Source organism: Mesoplodon densirostris, chromosome 9, assembly GCF_025265405.1.
Source record: "Mesoplodon densirostris isolate mMesDen1 chromosome 9, mMesDen1 primary haplotype, whole genome shotgun sequence".
NCBI lineage: Eukaryota > Metazoa > Chordata > Mammalia > Artiodactyla > Ziphiidae > Mesoplodon > Mesoplodon densirostris.
In genome coordinates this window covers 54,869,843-54,889,250 of record NC_082669.1, presented here as the reverse complement: position 1 = coordinate 54,889,250, position 19,408 = coordinate 54,869,843, and the positions used below count along the sequence as shown (strand labels likewise).

Here is a 19,408-nt window from a genome sequence, read left to right as displayed (position 1 = left end):
ATTTTTTTAAAGGGATATGTGAAAAATCACTAAATTTAGTTTGAATTTTTCTAACTACTAAGCACAGATCTGGAAGGAATGTATGAAACTCATGGCTTTAAAGAGCCAGGAAGGGGAAAGATAAGAAACTAATAGTGTTAAGGAAATTGAAGCTGAGATTTGGATGTGATTATATTTTAAGTATTGGAGATAGATTTTAAAATTTATTTCCTGGAAATGCATATGAAATTGGTGCCAGCATTTGGATATAAATCAAAATCACACAATGAAGTTCTTTTGACTTCAGCCACACTTATAGAGAATCACTTTTTAATCTGACCATAGTCTGCTTTATTTTATTAAACTTCGAATTGTTACACCTGAATTTGTGAACTAATAGTACTAATGAAAACCTTCTTGGTGTGCCATTTTTGACACACCAGAGAAATTATAAGACAAGTATTTTAATATGATAACTTCCAAGGACATATGTGTTTTTCAACCCTACCTCTTTTATATGAGTTAAAGCCACTGTGAGGAAGTGGTTCAGCTCAAACCAGGCTATATTCCTGGGGCATTAGAAGCCCAGGCCTGGCTGAAAGCATTGGAAAACCATTATTATTTCCTCAATTTTACTGATATCATTTAAAACTAATTAATCATAGTGAGATCATGGTGAGTACTATGCTAACCATGTTAATTCCTTTAAGTAATTGATTAGGGAAAGGACTTACAGGACTCAAATAGTTTATACTCAGAAATGATACACCACAACAACAGAAGGAGAAAGATAAGCATTGAAGGAGTAGGCATGGAGGAATCAGACAGTCTTCGTTATCATCCCTCCACTGGGTTTCACAGGACTTGTTGATCTCCAGATTTTAAACCACCATGGGCATGGGCATGAAGCCCAAGTCCTTGTGTGATATGGGACTCTCATAGTGTTGAGATTTCAGTTTCCCCCAAATCTGCAGATTAAAGCACAATCACAATGAAAATCTCAGCAGGCTTTTTTGGAGAAATTAACATTTTTTTTACAAAGAACAAAGTTGAAGGACTTCCACTGTCTGAAAACTACACTAGTTACAGCAGTCTGGTTTAAGCATAAGGATAAAAATATAGATTAATGGAACAGAATAGACAGTTCCAATATAGGCCTGCACAGACATAAACAACTGATTTTTGACCAATGCACCAAGGTAATTCAACGGGGGGAATTATAGGCTTTTCAACAAATGGTGCTGGAACAATTGGAAAACCACATTAAAAAAAAAAAAACCTTGACCTTCATCCTACAGTGTGTACAAAAATTAACTCAAGATTGATCATAGACCTTAGTGCAACAGCTGAAACCATAAAATTTCTAGAAAACAGGCAAAAATTTTATGATCTTGGGCTAATCAAAGGTCTTTTAGGACACAAAAGCAAGAAATTTAAGAAAAAGAAATGATAAATTAAACCATCAAAATTTAAAACATTTGTTTGAAAAATACCCTTAAAATAAAAAAGCAAGCTACTGACTAATATTTTGCAAAACAATTATCTGATAAAGCACTGTTATTTAGAAGACATGAAGAACTCTTTATAATTCAATAAGAAGATATATAACCCTGTTGAAAACCTGCAAATCAATTAACGAGACACTTCACTGAGGAAGATACACAGTTAAGCACATGAAATGCTGCTCAACACCATTAATCATTGGAGAAATGGAAATTAAATCCATGGTGAGGTACAAACTACACACCCACTAGAATGGCTGAAATTTAAAAGACTGATACTACTGTGCATTGACAAGGATGTAGAGCAACTTTAATATAGCATCCATTCATTTCTGGTGGGAATGCAAAATAACACAGCCACTTTGAAGAACAGTTTGACAGGTTCTTATAAAGTTAAACGTACACTTATCATATCAGCCAGAAGTTCTACTCTTAGCTATTTACTCAAGAGCAATAAAAACATGTATCTACCCAAAGTATATTGAGCCAGACACAAAAGGCTTTACACTGCTTGAATCCATCTAAACTGCAAAGAAGAAAGAGGGAACATTTTTGGGGTGACAAAATATTCTATATTGTGGTTATTGTGTTTGTTATACAACTGTATATATATTTGTCAAAACATATTATACAATTTAAATTTGGTAAATTTTGTTGTATATAAATTTGACTTCAGTAAAACTGATTCTTAAAATGTGTGATAATAGTTAAAATTAACTTAAAAAGTGCTATGCTAACTAATTATATTGAGGTGATGGTGATTTGGGAAGGAGGATCATGTTTCTTTAAGAAAGGCAGATGTAGTCAAACAATTTCATTAACAATATGTAGATTTTATTGTGCTGTATACTTTTATTTTTAAAATATTTTGTTATTGAGTTTTTACCAGAAAAAAATATATCTATATAAAATTCTTTATTACATATGGACCGTTTTTCTTATTCAAACATAGACTTGCAACGTAACTTTTAAGAACTCATGTTTTTGGGTCTGTAGCTTTAAGTGGGACCTTACCTATCTTATTTACTACTATGTGCCTGGCATAATTGGTGTACCTATTGTTGCATAACATATTACTCCCAAATTTAGCGACTTGAAACAGCAAGCTTTTTTTTATCTCAGTTTCTGTGATCCACTTCCCAGCTTTCTCATGAGAGCCTCTCTACAGGGATGCCTCACAACCTGGAAACTAGATTCCCCAGAGGGAGTGATGCAAGGGAGTAGCCAAGATGCAGTCTGCCATCTTTTCATAGAGCCGAATTGACATTCCATCAGTTCTGTATTTTATTTGATAAAAGTGAGTCAACAAGTCCATCGCACACTCAACGGGAGAGAATTACACAAGACATGAATATAAGAATACAGAGATTACTTGAATCCATCTTTTTTTTTTTTTTTTTTTCTTTTTGCGGTATGCGGGCCTCTCACTGTTGTGGCCCCTCCCGTTGCGGAGCACAGGCTCCGGATGCGCAGGCCCAGCGGCCATGGCTCACGGGCCCAGCCGCTCCGCGGCATATGGGATCCTCCCGGACCGGGGCACGAACCCGTATCCCCTGCATCGGCAGGCGGACTCTTAACCACTGCGCCACCAGGGAGGCCCTTGAATCCATCTTAGAGGCTGCCTATTATGTAGTGATCAGTAACTAGTTGGATGGATGGACAGACAGATGGATAGACATGCAGACAGATTAATGTTATACCATAATATAATTTATGTTTAATGTTGCATACCTTATCTTAAGAACCCTGAAAACCTTGAGACTACTTAAGGAAGACTGACCTTTGGATGGTGAGAGGTCTAAACCTTTTTCCTTCTATACATAAAAGATTCTACAAACTTTTGCCTATAATATAGAAAAAATTTAAAAGACATGGTAACAATTGTAAAGCATTTGAAAGAGTGAACTCTGGAACAAGGATGAGTTGTTGTTTTTAACTCCAGACAGCCTTCCTAGTACTGAAAGGCAGCTGTTATAGGAAAGTGATGCTATAGAAGAGATTGTGCTTCAGTGTGAGAAATTTCTAATAAATTTTATGTTTGCTCTTCAGTGCCATTCACATTAAACTTTAAATGCTTTCTGAAAAGTACCTGCTACTTGTGCTTAATCACTAAGCACTCATGCTTTTATCCCCAGTGAATGTATTTAACAACTTTCTGACATCAAGTCATATAACACTTGTGGAGGTCAGGATTTTATAGGAACTATAGTTACACACAATAGAAAATAAAAAATAAATTAATCTGAGGGTCTTAAATATTCCTCTGTCCTTTTTGGAAGAGGTTATGATATTCAAAAGAAAATATAAGTGAATGATAAGTGACTTTTTTATAGCTATGCTCATGTTTATTTTGGATTCACCCCTGGGCATGTAATTTCTAAGTATGGAAGCTTTAAAATATTCTTTTTTATGTAATGTCATTGGTGTATTTGAGATCTCCATTGAAATGCAATGAATATTGAAATGTTTTCACTTCATTCACATCATTTTAATAAGAATTTTTGTCACCACTACAACACAAGGGGAAATTGAGAGTTTCACTTTTTAACAGAGCCTTGGTTTTGTGGTTGGGTGTAATGGAGTGTCATACATAATGGAGGGCAGTGAGGGTATTATCATGTTCATGGAAATCATGAGTCATTGTGGATTTTGTACTTACATTACTCCTAAGACTATCCCCTTTCCCTCAGATAAGAGGAGCAGCCACTCTAAAGTTGGGACCATGGATAATAAAAGTTTACTCTCATATATATGAGAATAGTCAGCAACAACTAGTGATAGGAAGAAGATTAAAGACTGGGGATTTCAGAAAACTAGTTAAAGGGGACTTTGGCTTAATGAGATGTTTTCTGGTGTCACTATGTACAGATTAACATTCTCAAAAAATCCTTTTTAGTATTTGTGTGTGTAAACGTTTAAACCTGAGACATCAGAGCTAACTATTAAATAGAGAAATGTCATTTCTTGAAAGGATGTAGCATTTTAGGAAATATATAGTCCTTGACGTAGCATAAGTTAGGCAATGTTTTTTAAATAATTCAACTACTTTTTTTTTTTTACATTGAACTATAGTGTAGAAAAAAGTTCTTTATAATCAGAGCTGGGTTAGATACAAAATTCATTTCCAGGAACTAAGGCTTACAATTAGGTTTAAATATTTCAGATCTGTGTTTTAAAAGCAAACATTTTTAGATGAATTTTTAAAAATTTAAATGCTAAATATATAGTACATTAATCTAGATCCCAAAATGGAAAGGAAAAATATGTAAGAGTCTTCAAGTATAAGAAAGAGGGAAGAGCCTGGTTGTGCAGAACTTCAGCCTCTGAATACAATCAGCAAATTTTAGTGAAGGGAGATGGATATACTTTTGCCACCATTGCTCAGCAAAATTAAGTTAAATATTTTAAAAGCTATCAAGTACACACCGTAAGATGTCATCAAATATAGAAAAAAATGAGTTTTTACCAAAATGTTTAAAAGCACCATGTGATCTTGTGATCCAAGGCTGAAGTAAAATAATAGGTCTTGTGCATCTAGTTTTCTTTTTATTATTAAGGTTTTTTGTGTGCATATTTGTTTATAGAATATTTGAATGAAAGAATTGATTTTATAAGAACTAATAACTATATCCTGATTTAGCTTTTCCTTTTTTTAGATTAGCTTAATTCCACATTTATAATTAAAAATTTTTGATGTCATAATAAGTGCCATTTTTGACTAATGTATCACTTTTATTGGAATAGCTTATATCGGAAAAACAGACACTCATAAATCATCATTTTTCAACATAACCTCTCACATCATTCTTTATGACTACAATTCAGCAAATTGTAAATGGAATTTTATACTTGTTTGTTTTTGTTTGACAGCTCACCAGAGAATTCAATAAACTAATCAAATGACTTCCATATAATCTCGTCATCTAAACTCCAAAGGACAGTACATGGACATTGCTTTGTCTTACAGTAGATGAAAAGAAAAGGAAAAACTGATTTATCTGCCTTTGCCTATTTTATCTCAGCCTGAGGGGGAGAGGAGACAGTTCTTTGTAAAATAATTCATGTTGAAACGCATGATTGTTTTAATCACTAGAAACAAGCCATGCTGTAAAAACATAAACCGGGCCTCCCTGGTGGCGCAAGTGGTTAAGAGTCCGCCTGCCGATGCAGGGGATACGGGTTCGTGCCCCGGTCTGGGAGGATCCCATATGCCGCGGAGCGGCTGGGCCCGTGAGCCATGGCCGCTGGGCCTGCGCGTCCGGAGCCTGTGCTCCGCAACGGGAGAGGCCACAACAGTGAGAGGCCCACATACCGCAAAAAGAAAAAAAAAAAAAAAAAAAAAAAAAAAAACAAAAAAAACAAAAAAAACATAAACCCTAGTTATAGATTTTGTTTTTAATATTGCCATTATTTGTAAATTGTAAGCTTAGAAAATACCTGTTTAATTTAAATGTACATTACGTTTTTTGTTTTTTTTTTTTACTTCATTCTTTAGAGCTAAAATACAAAAGATCACAGTGTTCCTTACTGAAGCAAGGAAAAAAAATAGAAAGTAACAAGAAAGGTATCTTTCTCTTAAAGGAATTTTAAGTTTACAAACAGGATGATTTGACTATATGTGTTGTCATTTCAGATGGGGATAATGTCTAAAATATAAATAATAATTGTGCATAAATGTCAGTTAATTTGGTCACATATATTTAGAGGGTCTGATTGTTGCTGGCTTTAATTGTTATATTTTTGATGATCTTTAAAATTCAATGTGGAGTGATTATATAATCCATACTTTCCTATTTCAAATGCAAGTGAAATTAAGGATTTTTAGAGCACATTTCAGTGCAAGTATTTTATCTTTTTCCTGTGGTTGACTCACAAAAACCTTCTCTCTTTCAAAACTAGTGAGAGCAAATAAGTAATTTGGACAGTGTGTACATATAGTACTTTGAAATGCACTCAACCCTGTGTAGATATTAATATATTATCTAGATAAAGGCAACAGTAAACATGTACTAATACTCTCTAGGCACCAGGTACTTAGTTAAGCTTTTTATATGGATTATATATTTGTTTGTTATTGTTATTATATTTATTTTACAAATTTGGAAACTAAGAATTAGAAATTTTAATACATTCAAGGTCACAGAGCCAATAAGTCATGTTTATGTTTCAGTGGATTTGTTCTGTCAAAGCCATTTTTCTCTTTTACATACACTTTTAACTCCTAAATTATACTATTACAGTATGTCCATATTCCAAATCCACACTTGAAATAATAACCTTACTTTAAATTTTATATTTGCCACTCATTTCTATGTATGATAGATTATACACATACAATAGGACACACTTACAATGATAGCTTAAAAATGGACCAAACATTTAGAATATATAGACAGGTAATTTGAACATTACACATTTTCCAAATGGGAGATTTTATTATTCTTATCTTAATAATAGTGCCTTAAAGTCCTTTCATGTCTGTACCACATTTTATTCTTCTGTCACTCCTTTAGACACACGGGGTAGGTACTAATTTTCACATGAGGAAAATAAGGCATAGAGAATAGTTCAGTTCCACTTCCGTGTGCTTTCCCTTTGGACCACACTTACCATGATGACATTCTTTTATTGCAAATCTGTGCTGTAAATTATACCAGATTACAAGGCTTTAAAGCGTGTCTAACTGGAAGCTATAACGCTACCCAAATTTGCTGCCTGAATGAAGAGACATGTGTAGTTCAATGTAAAACTTTTAAATAAATGCAGAGAGATCAGTGAACTGGAAGACAGAGTAGTGTAAATCACCCAAGCTGAGCAGAAAAAAGAAAAAAGAATTTTAAAAATGAGGTTAGCTTAAGAGACCTCTGGGACAACATCAAGCATACTAATGTTCGCATTCTAGGGGCCCCAGAAGAAGAGAGAGAGAAAGGGGCAGAGAATTTATTTGAAGAAATAATAGCTGAAAATATCTATAACCTGAGAAAGGAAACAGACATCCAGATCCAGGAAGTACAGAGAGTCCCAAACAAGATGAACCCAAAGAGATTCACACCAAGACACATTATAATTAGAAGGGCACAAATTAAAGATACAGAATCTTAAAAGCAGCAAGAGAAAACCAACTAGTTACTTACAAGGGAATTCCTATAAAACTGTTAGCTGACTTTTCAGCAAAAACTTTGCAGGCCAGAAGCTAGTGGCACCATATATTCAAAGTGATGAAAGGAAAGAAATCTACAACTAAGAATACTCTACTCAGCAAGGCTATCATTTAGATTTGAAGGAGAGATAAAGAGTTTTATAGTTAAGTAAAAGCTAAAAGATTTCAAACCACTAAATTGGCTTTACAAGAAAAGTTAAAAGGACTTCTCTAAGCAGAAGAAAGGAGATCACAACTAGAAACATTTAAATTACAAAAGAAAAAGTCTTGTTGGTAAAGGCAAACATATAGTAAAGGTAGTAGATCAACCACTTATAAAGCTAGTAGGAGGGTTAAAAGACAAAAGTCAAACCATCAGTATCCACAATAACTAAGGGATACAAAAAACAAAAAGATGTAAAATATAACAAAAAAGTTAAAAGTGGTTGGGAGGAGTAAAAATGTGGGGTTGTTAGAATTCAGTCAAACTTAAGAGATCAACTTATAATAATCGCATATATAGGTGTTATAGATAAACCTCATGGTAACAACTAGCCAAAAACCTAATACATACATGCAAGAAAAGAGAAAGGAATCCAGACATAACACTGGAGACAGTCATCAAATCACAAGGAAAGAGAGCAAAAGAAGAAGAAACAAACAAAACTACAAAACGCCAAAACAGTAAACACAGTGGCAATAAGTACACACTTATCAATAATTACTTTAATGTAAATGGATTAAAATGCTCCAATCAAAATACATAGAGAGGCTGAATGGATTAAAAAACAAGACCCATGTGTATGCTGCCTAGGAGAGTCTCATTTCAGATCTAAAGACACACACAGACTGAAAATAAGGGGATGGAAAGAGGTATTCCATGCAAATGGAAACAGAAAGAAAGCTGGGGTAGCAATACTTCTATCAGACAAGATAGACTTTAAAACAAAGACTGCAGCAAGAGACAAAGAAGGACATCACATAATGATCAAGGGATCAATCCAACAAGAAGATTTAACAGTTGTAAATATGTGTACACCCAACATAGGAGCACCTGAATACATACAGCAAATATTAACAAACATAAAGGGAGAGATTGAGAGTAATACAATAATAGTAGGAGACTTTAACACCCTACTTACATCAGTAGGCAGATCACGAAGACAGAAAATCAATAAGGAAACACTGGTCTTAAATGACAGACCACATAGAATACACACACACACACACACACACACACACACACACACATACACATATACATACATACATATTCCATCCAAAAGCAGCAAGATATACATTCTTTTCAAGTGCACATGAAACATTTTCCAGGACAGATCACTAGCTAGGCCACAAAACAAGTCTCATTAAATTTAAGAAGATTGAAATCATATCAAGTATCTTATCCTACCACAATGCTAAATAGACTAGAAGTCAACTACAAGAAACAAAAAAACTTCAAAAAACAAACACATGGAGGCAAAACAATATGCTACTAAACAACCAGTGGATCACTGAAGAAGTCAAAGAGGGAATTAAAAAATACCTGGAGACAAATGAAAATGGAAACACGATGATCCAAAATCTGTGGAACACAGCAAAAGCAGTTCTAAGAGGAAGGTTTATGGTGATACAGCATTACCTCAGGAAACAGCAAAAATCTCAAATGAACAATCTAACCCTACACCTAAAGGAACTAGAAAAGGAGGGACAAAGAAAACTCAAAATTAGTAGAAGGAAAGAAATCATAAAGATCAGAGAAGAAGTAAATGAAATAGAGACACACACACAAAAAAGAAAAGATCAGTGAAACTAAGAGCTGGCCTGGTTCTTTGAAAAGATAAACAAAATTGATAAACTTCAACCAGACTCATCAAGAAAAAAAGAAAGAGAGCCCAAATAAATAAAATCAGTAGTGAAAGAGAAGTTACAACTGACACCACTGAAATGCAAAGAATCATAGGAAATTACTACACAGTTATATACCAATAGAAGACAACCTAGAGGAAATGAATAAATTCCTAGAAATGTACAACTCCCAAGATTGATTCAGGAAGAAATAGAAAATATGAACAAACTGATTACCAGTAATGAAATTGAATCAGTAATTTTAAAATGCCCCACAAAATAAAAGTCCAGGACCAAATGGCCTCACTAATGAATTCTACCAAACATTTAGAGAACAATTGACATCTGTCCTTCTCAAGCTACTTCAAATATATGAAGGGAAAGGAATGCTTCCGAACTTGTTCTGAGGTCAGCATCACCCTGATACCAAAACCAGACAAAATTACCACACATAAAAAGAAAATCACAGGCCAATGTCACTGATGAACCTAGATGCAAAAATTCTCATCAAAATGTTAGCAAACTGAATTCAACAATACATTAAAAGGGTTATATAATAACATGATCAAGTGGGATATATCCCAGTGATGCAAGGATGGTTCAGTATCCACAAATCAATGTGATAACCACATTAACAAATTGAAAAATAAAAACTATATTATCTCAATAGATGTAGAAAAAGCTTTTAACAGAATTCAACATGCATTTATGATAAAAGCTCTCAACATCATGGGTATAGAGGGAACATACCTCAACATAATAAAGGCCATATATGACAGACCCACAGCCAACATCATACGCAGTGGTGAAAAGTTGAAAGCATTTCCTCTAAGATCAGGATCAAGACAAGGATGCCCATTTTTGCCACTTTTATTCAATATGGTAGTGTAAGTTCTAGCCACAGCAATCAGACAAGAAAAAGAAATAGAAGGAATCCAAATTGGAAAAGAAGAATTAAAACTGTCACTTTGCAGATGACCTGATACTATATATATAGAAAATCCTAAAGACACCACCAAAAAACTTAAAACTAATAAATGAATTCAGTAAAGTAGCAGATGACAAAATTAATATACAGAAATCTCCTGTAATTCTGTACAGACAACAAAATATGAGAAAGAGAAATTAAGAAAACAACCCAACTTACAATTGTATCATAAAGAGTAAAGTAGCTAGAAATAAACCTAACTAAGGAGGTAAAAGACTTTTACTCAGAAAACTATTAGACATGGATGGAAGGAACTGAAGATGAAATAAACAAATGGAAATATATTCCATGCTTATGGATTGGAAGAGTTAATATTGTTAAAATGTTCCTCAGGCAGTCTGTAGATTCAGTGCAATCCCTATCAAAATACCAAAAGCATTTTTCACACAACTAGAGCAAATAATTCTAAAATTTGTATGGAATCACAGAAGACCCCAAATAGCCAAAATAGCCTTGAGAAAGAACAAAGCTGGGGGTATCATGCTTCTGATTTCAAACTATACTACAAAGTTACAGTATGCAAAATAGTATGGTACTGGCACAAAAACAGACACATAAATCAATGGAACAGAATAGAGATCTCAGAAATAAAACAACACTTAAATAGTCAATCAAAGAAGGCAAGAATACAAAATGGGGAAAAGACAGTGTCTTCAATAAATGGTGTTGGGATTACTGAACAGCTACATGCAAAATAACCAAACTGGACTACTTTTTCACACTAGATTAAAGACTTTAATGTAAGACCTGAAACCATAAAACTCCTAGAAAAAAACACAGGCTGTATGCTTTTTTTTTTTTTTTTTTTTGGCGGTATGCGGGCCTCTCACTGCTGTGGCCTCTCCCATTGCGGAGCACAGGCTCCGGACGCGCAGGCTCAGCGTCCATGGCTCACGGGCCCAGCTGCTCCGCGGCATGTGGGATCCTCCCGGACAGGGGCACGAACCCGTGTCCCCTGCATCGGCAGGCGGACTCACAACCACTGCGCCACCAGGGAAGCCCAGGCTGTATGCTTTTTGACGTCAGTCCTAGCAATACATTTATTTGGGATACATCTCCTTAGGCAAGGGAAACAAAAGCAAAAATAAACAAATGGGACTACATTAAACTGAAAAGCTCTTCACAGTGAAGGAAGCTATCAACAAAATGAAAAGGCAGCCAACTGAATGGGAGAAGGTATTTGCAAAATGATAAGGGATTTATATCCAAAATATACAAAGAACTCATATAACTCAACATCAAAAATAGCAAAGAACCCTATTTAAAAATGGCCAGGGGACCCGAATAGACATTTTTCCAAAGAAGAGATATGGCCACAGACACATGAAAAGATGCTCAATATCATTAATCATCAGGGAAATGCACATCAGAATCACAATGAGATATCACCTCACACCTGTCAGAATGGCTATTATCAAAAAGACAACAAATAAGTATTGGTGAGGATGTGGAGAAAAGGGAACCTTTGTGTGTTGTTGTTGGAATTGTAAATCAGTGCAACCACTATGGAAAGCAGTATGGAAGTTCCTCAAAAAACTAAAAACAGAACTGCAATATAATTTAGTAATTTTCCTTCTGGGTATTTGAGGAAAACAAAAACCCTTATTTGAAAAAATATGTGCACTTAAATGTCCATTTGATATATTTATACAATGGAATATTGGCCATAAAAAATGAAATCTTGCCATTTGCAACAACATTGATGTATCTACAGGGTGTTATACTAAGTGAAATGTGTCAGAAAGGAAAGACAAATAATTCAGGATCTCACTTAAATTTGGAAGCTGAAAAGCAAAACAAAAACTTAAATTAAAACTGACTCAGATATAGACAGAAAATGGGTTGTTGCCTGGAGGGAGGGGTGTGTGTGGGGAGTGAGCCAAATAGGTGAAGGTTTTAAGAGATACAGATCTTTAGCTGTATGATAAGTAAGTCAAGGTGTTGTAATATTACAGCATAAGGAATATGGTCAGTAATATTGTAATAATTAATATGGGGACAGATGGTTACTAGACTTATTGTGGTGATCATTTCATAATGTGTACAAGTGTCAAATCATTATGAATATACCTGTAACTAACATAATATTGTATGTCAACTATATTTCAATAGAAATAATTAAAGAAAAATAAATGCAGAGATATACCATGTTCATGGATCAGACAATTCCATATTATTAAGATGTCAGTTCTCCACAATCTGTAGATTCAAACCAATACCAAATTAAACATCAATGGGCTTTTTAAATGAAATTGACAAGCTGGTTGTAAAAGTTATATAGCAATTTAGATAACTTAGAATAGTCAAAATAATTTTGAAAAAGATATACATAGTTGGATAACTCATAGCACCTAGTTTCAAGATTTACTATATAGTAACCAAGGCAGTGTGGTATTGGTACAAGGATAAATACATCAGTGGAACAGATTGGAAAGTCCAAAAACCAGCACACAAGTACATGGTCAATTGATTTGCAACAAATGTCCCTGAGTAATTCAAGTGGTGATAATGAATAGTCTTTTTAAGAAATGGTATGGAAACAACTGGTTACTCATTTGGAAAATAATGAAACTCCCCACTTACCAAGCATCATGCGTGAAAATTAGTTTGAAAGATTTCGCATACCTAATAAAAAATCAAAACACTAACACCTTAACAAGAAAAACAGGAGAAAAATCTCAGCAATATTAAATCAGGCAAAGATTTCTTAGGTAGGAAACACAAGGCACAATCTTTTAAAAAGTGATAAATTGGACTTCCTTGAAAGACACAATTAAGAAGATGAAAAGGCAAGCCACAGATTGAGAGAAGGTAATAAATCAAACATATGCATATATGATTTGTGTGCTTGTATGTATCTGTGTATGTGTATGTATCTATTACATTTATAGATAAGGACATATATCCAAAATATATAAACAATTATTAAAACTTAATAATTTCCCAAAGGAAAATAACTCAGATGATAAATGAATACCCAAGCATAATTTCAACAGTCCTGTTTGAAACTACATAAAAATATTTCTAAAAAGACATTTAATTACTAACATCCAAGTATAAAAATTTTGACCTTTAGTGAATTTGTACAGAGAATGGTAGAGTATTTCATTTAAAATTGTAATTGAAAATAACAACATATTATAATCAGAGGAAGTCATCAATTAAGCATAGAAGCAAAATTAAACAAAGAGTTACATCCAAAATAATGAAGTTAAATAATATATGGAAACTATATCATGGAGGCATATTATTTGTATTTTTAGAAAAATAGAACCATATATTAGTGTGAAAAGATGTTAAAAAGTGAATATTAATTTGTTGAGGAAGAACCATGGTATCAATGAGGATGTATCATAAGTGACTAGCTGGCAATAAGTAAATGTCTTTCCTGTTTTTTTCTTTATACTTATAGGAATTAGTATCAACAGGTATTTCCCCTTGACTCTATTTCTTGAGACCACATAGCATCTTTCTCCAAAAGAAATGAACTAATTTGCCACCTCTCCTTATTTTAGTTTTTCATTTTAAAAACAAAAGCAGGGCCTCCCTGGTGGCGCAAGTGGTTGAGAGTCCGCCTGCCGATGCAGGGGATACGGGTTCGTGCCCCGGTCTGGGAGGATCCCATATGCCGCGGAGCGGCTGGGCCCGTGAGCCATGGCCGCTGAGCCTGCGCGTCCGGAGCCTGCGCGTCCGGAGCCTGTGCTCCGCAACGGGGGAGGCCACAACAGTGAGAGGCCCGCATACCGCAAAAAAAAACAAAACAAAACAAAAAAAAAAAAAAGCAAAAACTACATTTGTTTCCCCTTCTTTTTCTTATCTCCAGAGTTACAGTTGCTTAGCAAAAGGTCAGTGCCTCTCTATTTATTTAGTCACATAGGGTATGCCATACCTCAAAATATTTTAGAAGTAGTTTTTGCATTATAAAGAGGACAATAAATTATGAAAATGATTCTGAAGTTCAGTGGTACAGTAAATTATGAGCTTGCTTTCATTTTGCAGGGCATCAAAAATGTGTAAAGTACTGTAGAATGGATTACATCTGTTTTGTCTTCTCCTAAAGTAATAATTTTTTATGGTTCTTTACTTTTCCCATTTCTTTTCCTTTGGGCTATGGCTGCAAAAATCAGTTTAATTGCTCAGCTAACCTCTTCTTCTACCCAGGCATACCTTTCAAAAAATATAGGTGGTATTACTTTTTTGAGGTTTGATGTACCCTGATGAAATATGAAGCTTGGTTACTTTTCTTAGCATTCCTTTTTGCTGGAGAGTCTAACTATATCGGTTTTCTTTAACCTTCGTATAGATTTGTTATTGGGAGAGAAAAACCAGGACAAATGAGTGAGGTTGCCCAGTTGATAAGCCAGACGCTGGAACAAGAAAAGCGCCAGAGAGAGCTGCTTGAACAGCACTATGCCCAGTATGATGCCGATGATGATGAGGTAAGTTGCATTTGCAAACGTTCTTTTTCCTTCATTTCTTCTTACTACATCCCTACTTGATAAACCTCTCTTTACCGTATAACAGTATGACAGGTCTTTGCAGTTTCTCAAGGAGAACGTGTCGACATTCAACTCACAGAAAGGAAATATTACTTGCTTTTGTTATTAGCTTATCAATCAAGTAATGGTATCATATTTACAGTATGAAGACTTCTGGATCAAATAAGTCCTCTTTTACCACAGTATTAAGATAAATTCACTGAAATAAAAAGGGTAAAAATACCAAAATGTGAATAGTAGCTATCTTTTTGTTGAAATTAGGTGATTTTCTCTCTCTGCTTTATATTTTTTCAATTTTTCCTAAATTTTCTACAATAAGTATGTAATGCTTTTTCAAAAAAATCGGTAAACATTTTGAGTGAAAAGGCACATATACATACACAACATACACAGAAAAGTACTGAAAATTGCTGAGTGTTTTCAGGTTCCCGCCCCCCAGGAAGAGAAAGTTCTTTGGATCTGCTCACTATGATTTGTGCTAACATAATGCAGAACAAAGCTTTTCCACCAGCACATATTCCATAGAGTAGATACATACTGGAATAATTTTGCATCCTGCTCTCTGCAGAAGATCAAGCAAATGAATAGAAGCTAACCCCCAAGTGAAAACTTCTCTATGGAACCCTTGTGTGTTGTAATATAATACAGATGCTGGTCTATTTCTAATGTAAGTGCCAAATGTACATTGATAAAATGGGACAACATACTTTATTATAAACATGTTTAAACATGCATATGTTTCACATTGGCATGTCAAAGGATCCATCAACAATTTAGTTGCAGTATTTCATACCTCATAAACATAGTAAATATTCAGGTAAAACAAATACTCTTCTTCATACCAGCTGATATAAATAGGATAGTGTCACTTCATATGTTCAACCTGTACTCATCTGAATATATTCTTTTTCCAGAACTTTTTTTTTGGTTTCTAGCCAGGACCTAGTGAAGATCAATAAAGAGACATTCAAATATTTTTCATGTATTTTTAGTCTGGAGTGTTCTAACCCAAATGTATCTTAATTTTTCATCTGTTTGTAGTATAATGAGGATGTATTCTCTCTTTATTATAGTAGAAAATTTTAAAATGTTGCTTCAGTTAACTGTTGATCTAAGAGTAAACATTAGAAACTCTTCACTTGAGTGAATTAGTTTCTTAGAATTCTATTTAGTTCATTTAGTTTTTCACTTTCAGAATTCACTTTAAATGACAAGGTTTTTTGTTTTTTTGTTTTTTTGTTTTTTTTTACTAAGGTATTATATATGAAAATGTTATCTGGGATTTTGAAACTAAAAAAGTGGTTTCCTCAAATATTTGAACTTTCATCTTCTCTAGTTTTCAGTTTTGTGTTTTATCAGAGACACTGATTTGCTTTGGCTTCAAGCCTGAATTAGGATTGTAGAATCATTCTCGGCAGGTTTGGCTTTTACCTGCTCACTCTCTTAAAGAATTTGGATCTGAGGTTCAGGGGAGTATGGGTGACATCAAGTGGTGGAAGGTGAGGAAGCCAAATTTTTCCGTCTGTGGACCTCAGTGTCTTTGCTTTAAAGTATAGGTATTGGGCTAAATCTCTAAATTCCTTCCAGTTTCTAATATTCCATGAGCCTGTGAAATGAAGCACCAGGTCTAACAAGGAAAGAGGGAAAATAAGATAGTTCTTTAATTGAGGCTTCCCAACTGAAGTTTTTAGATCATTTACTACATACTTCCTCCAGTTATTTTGAGGAAATGATCACATTCATCCCCCAAAGTTTTCAACTTAAGCAGCTAAAGCTTTTTTTTAATATAAGATTTTCTCTAATTTAAAAATTTGACTAAATGCAAAAGGAATATTTATCATTCAACATTTATACTTAGGAATACATCATATGGATTTTGTTCGTTTGTTTGCCTGTTTTTTTTTTTTTTTTTTTTTTTTTTTTTTGCTGTACGCGGGCCTCTCACTGCTGTGGCCTCTCCCGTTGCGGAGCACAGGCTCCGGACACACAGGCTCCGCGGCCATGGCTCGCGGGCCCAGCCGCTCCGCGGCATGTGGGATCTTCCGGGATCGGGGCACGAACCCGTGTCCCCTGCATCGGCAGGCGGACTCTCAACCACTGCGCCACCATGGAAGCCCTGTTTGCCTGTTTTTATAAGGAAAGCAGAGTTAGTTGATTGTCACCTGAGCAGATATTCTCAGGGGCAAGGAGGGTAAATAAATATTCAGTGCCAGCCACTTGGCCAGGTGCCTTTCCTACATGATTTCATGTAATCTTTACAGCAAGCAGAAGAATCTTTTTTTTTTTTTTTTTTTTCTAAATACGTAGTGATTGAGGCTTTTTCTAGTGCTATAGCTAGTGGTTGCCAGATTTAGGTTGGGAACAGGGTCTTCCTGGCTCCAAGGCCTGGACTCTTTGCAACACACTGCTGATTTTGAATGGAGTAGACTGATGGGTCTGTCTGTTTTTAGGCACACACAGAGTAACTGGGGAACAAGAGATGCTGGAAGGAAGATTCCTGTTTTGGCTTATGGAGTTTCTTGTAATACTTAGGTTCTGTAATTCTTTGTTCTATATTTCTAATAATAGGGGGATTGAAAACTTGCAGAATTATTTTACTATAGGTAAATACTTAATTCAGAAGTAGCCTATGAAGATAGGGCTTAAAGGGAAGAATAGCTAAGTATACAACTATTTTACAAAAAAAACAGAGTTTAGCTTTAGGTTAAACTTTTTCTTCTGTCTGTAAGTTGTAGAAATAGAAAGCAGGTGCTTGCTATTATGCTATTCCAAGTAACCTTCACTTTATTGAAAAGGTCAAGGAACCCTTTCCCATTGTTTCTTTCTCTCTCGTGTTCCTCTCTGACGTACCTTTTTCCCTTTCTTGTGTGTTACACACTGCCTCAACAAAGCATGCCCAACTAAAACCTACCATTAATTTTCTGTGCACCGGAGAGATGAAAACTCTGCAAATAGTAAAAATCTACTTTTGTGTACACATGTTAATTTATTTACTTGATTAAATTCATTTTTTACTAATTTTTTACTATCTGGTTACAATTTAACCAGATATTGTTAAATTGATTGATCTGAGTGTTATGTCCTTATTTTTTATTTACTCTCTCTCTGTGTTAATGAAAAGTGAAAGACATAATGGAAATGAGAAGAACCAATATTTGTTATCCAGTGAGTAAATGGTCCTTGAATAATTGATTTAATTTTATATGTAATTGAACAATTTATTGATTTACATATCTTTGTTAACCCTGAGTTGTGTAATCAATCACTTGGTTTCTTATTTTTCTTATCATTTATAGAATCATCCTATGATTTCAAAGTTAGAATTGTTTTTATTTGATAATACCACCTGTGACATTCCCTGGGCCAGCCAGGAAAACCTCTAATTAAATGCAGAACAACCATGTTCATCCAACTAATTTCCAGAGCCAGCACTTAGATCAGCTTTGTCTACCGAAGAATGGATAGCTCTGGTTTTGGTCAAATAATCCAAGGTTGATTCTAACTTGGAACCTGTCACATTGACAGAGGGGAGTTGCTTGCTTGAATTGCCTACAGGGAAAACATTGCAATGTGAGAAATATATCTTGAAATTGTAAAAGTTCAGTGGGTGTCTTACCAGAACCATATTTAGGATTAGGAATACCTTACTATGTATTGTGCATGCTTACATATATCTGTTTTAATGTTTTAAGAAATTATAAATCATACTCCAGTAGAATTTAAAACATATAGATAATACCCAAACTTCATTTAAATTTCTGAATTTTCTGGTTTTTTTCCTTCAAATATTTAAACTAGAATAGAGTTTAAAATAAGTAAACACCCAGTTCAGTTTGAATTGCATTCCTGTTTCTGTTCATTCTGTGTTAAACATTATGATTTTTTTTTAAAGTTAGAACGGCTCTGCCTAAAGGCTGAAAAATAAAAGAGAGGATCCTATAAAGAAGAGGGAGGTATAAATCTGAACCACTGAAAAATTTTAAACATAGATCTGAATATATCTGTGATTGAGTGATTGTACTTCTGGATTTATAGAGTTATTGTTCATTTCTTTTTCTTTCTTTCTTTCCTTCTTTTTTTTTTTTTTTTTTTTTAAACAATCTGAAAGGTAACCATGGAGGATTTCAGTAAATCCCTCAGACAGTCAGCACTATCCCACGAAATTCTGGGGGTATGGTAAATTTTTCAACTAGATTTTATTTTCAATAACAAGTTTAATTTCCATTCATACGCCACAGTTATCAATGTTTACCTTTTGATGGTGAGATGATGTAATTCTGGTATATGTTTTGTGTAGCGTAGGTCATGTATGTATATTTTGGGTATCTGTTTCTATCAAAGAGCCATATGCAATGTGAAACACTGTGGGCTCAGACTGGAAATGAAGTATGAACTGGTACTGTACCACTTTTTTAAATTAGAAAGTATATAATGGTCGTTCACATTAAAATGA

At 34.4% G+C, this 19,408-nt stretch overlaps 1 protein-coding gene across 5 annotated transcripts in view; it reads left to right on the top strand.

Moving 5' to 3' along the window:
• Positions 1–19,408, top strand: part of PPP1R9A (protein phosphatase 1 regulatory subunit 9A) — a 281,703-nt gene that overhangs the window by 166,500 nt on the left and 95,795 nt on the right. For all 5 annotated transcript variants that reach the window (XM_060108181.1, XM_060108180.1, XM_060108177.1 and 2 more), the window contains exon 5: positions 14,760–14,895. In XM_060108181.1, the coding sequence (XP_059964164.1) occupies positions 14,760–14,895 (136 nt within the window). The remainder of the gene's footprint in view (positions 1–14,759; positions 14,896–19,408) is intronic.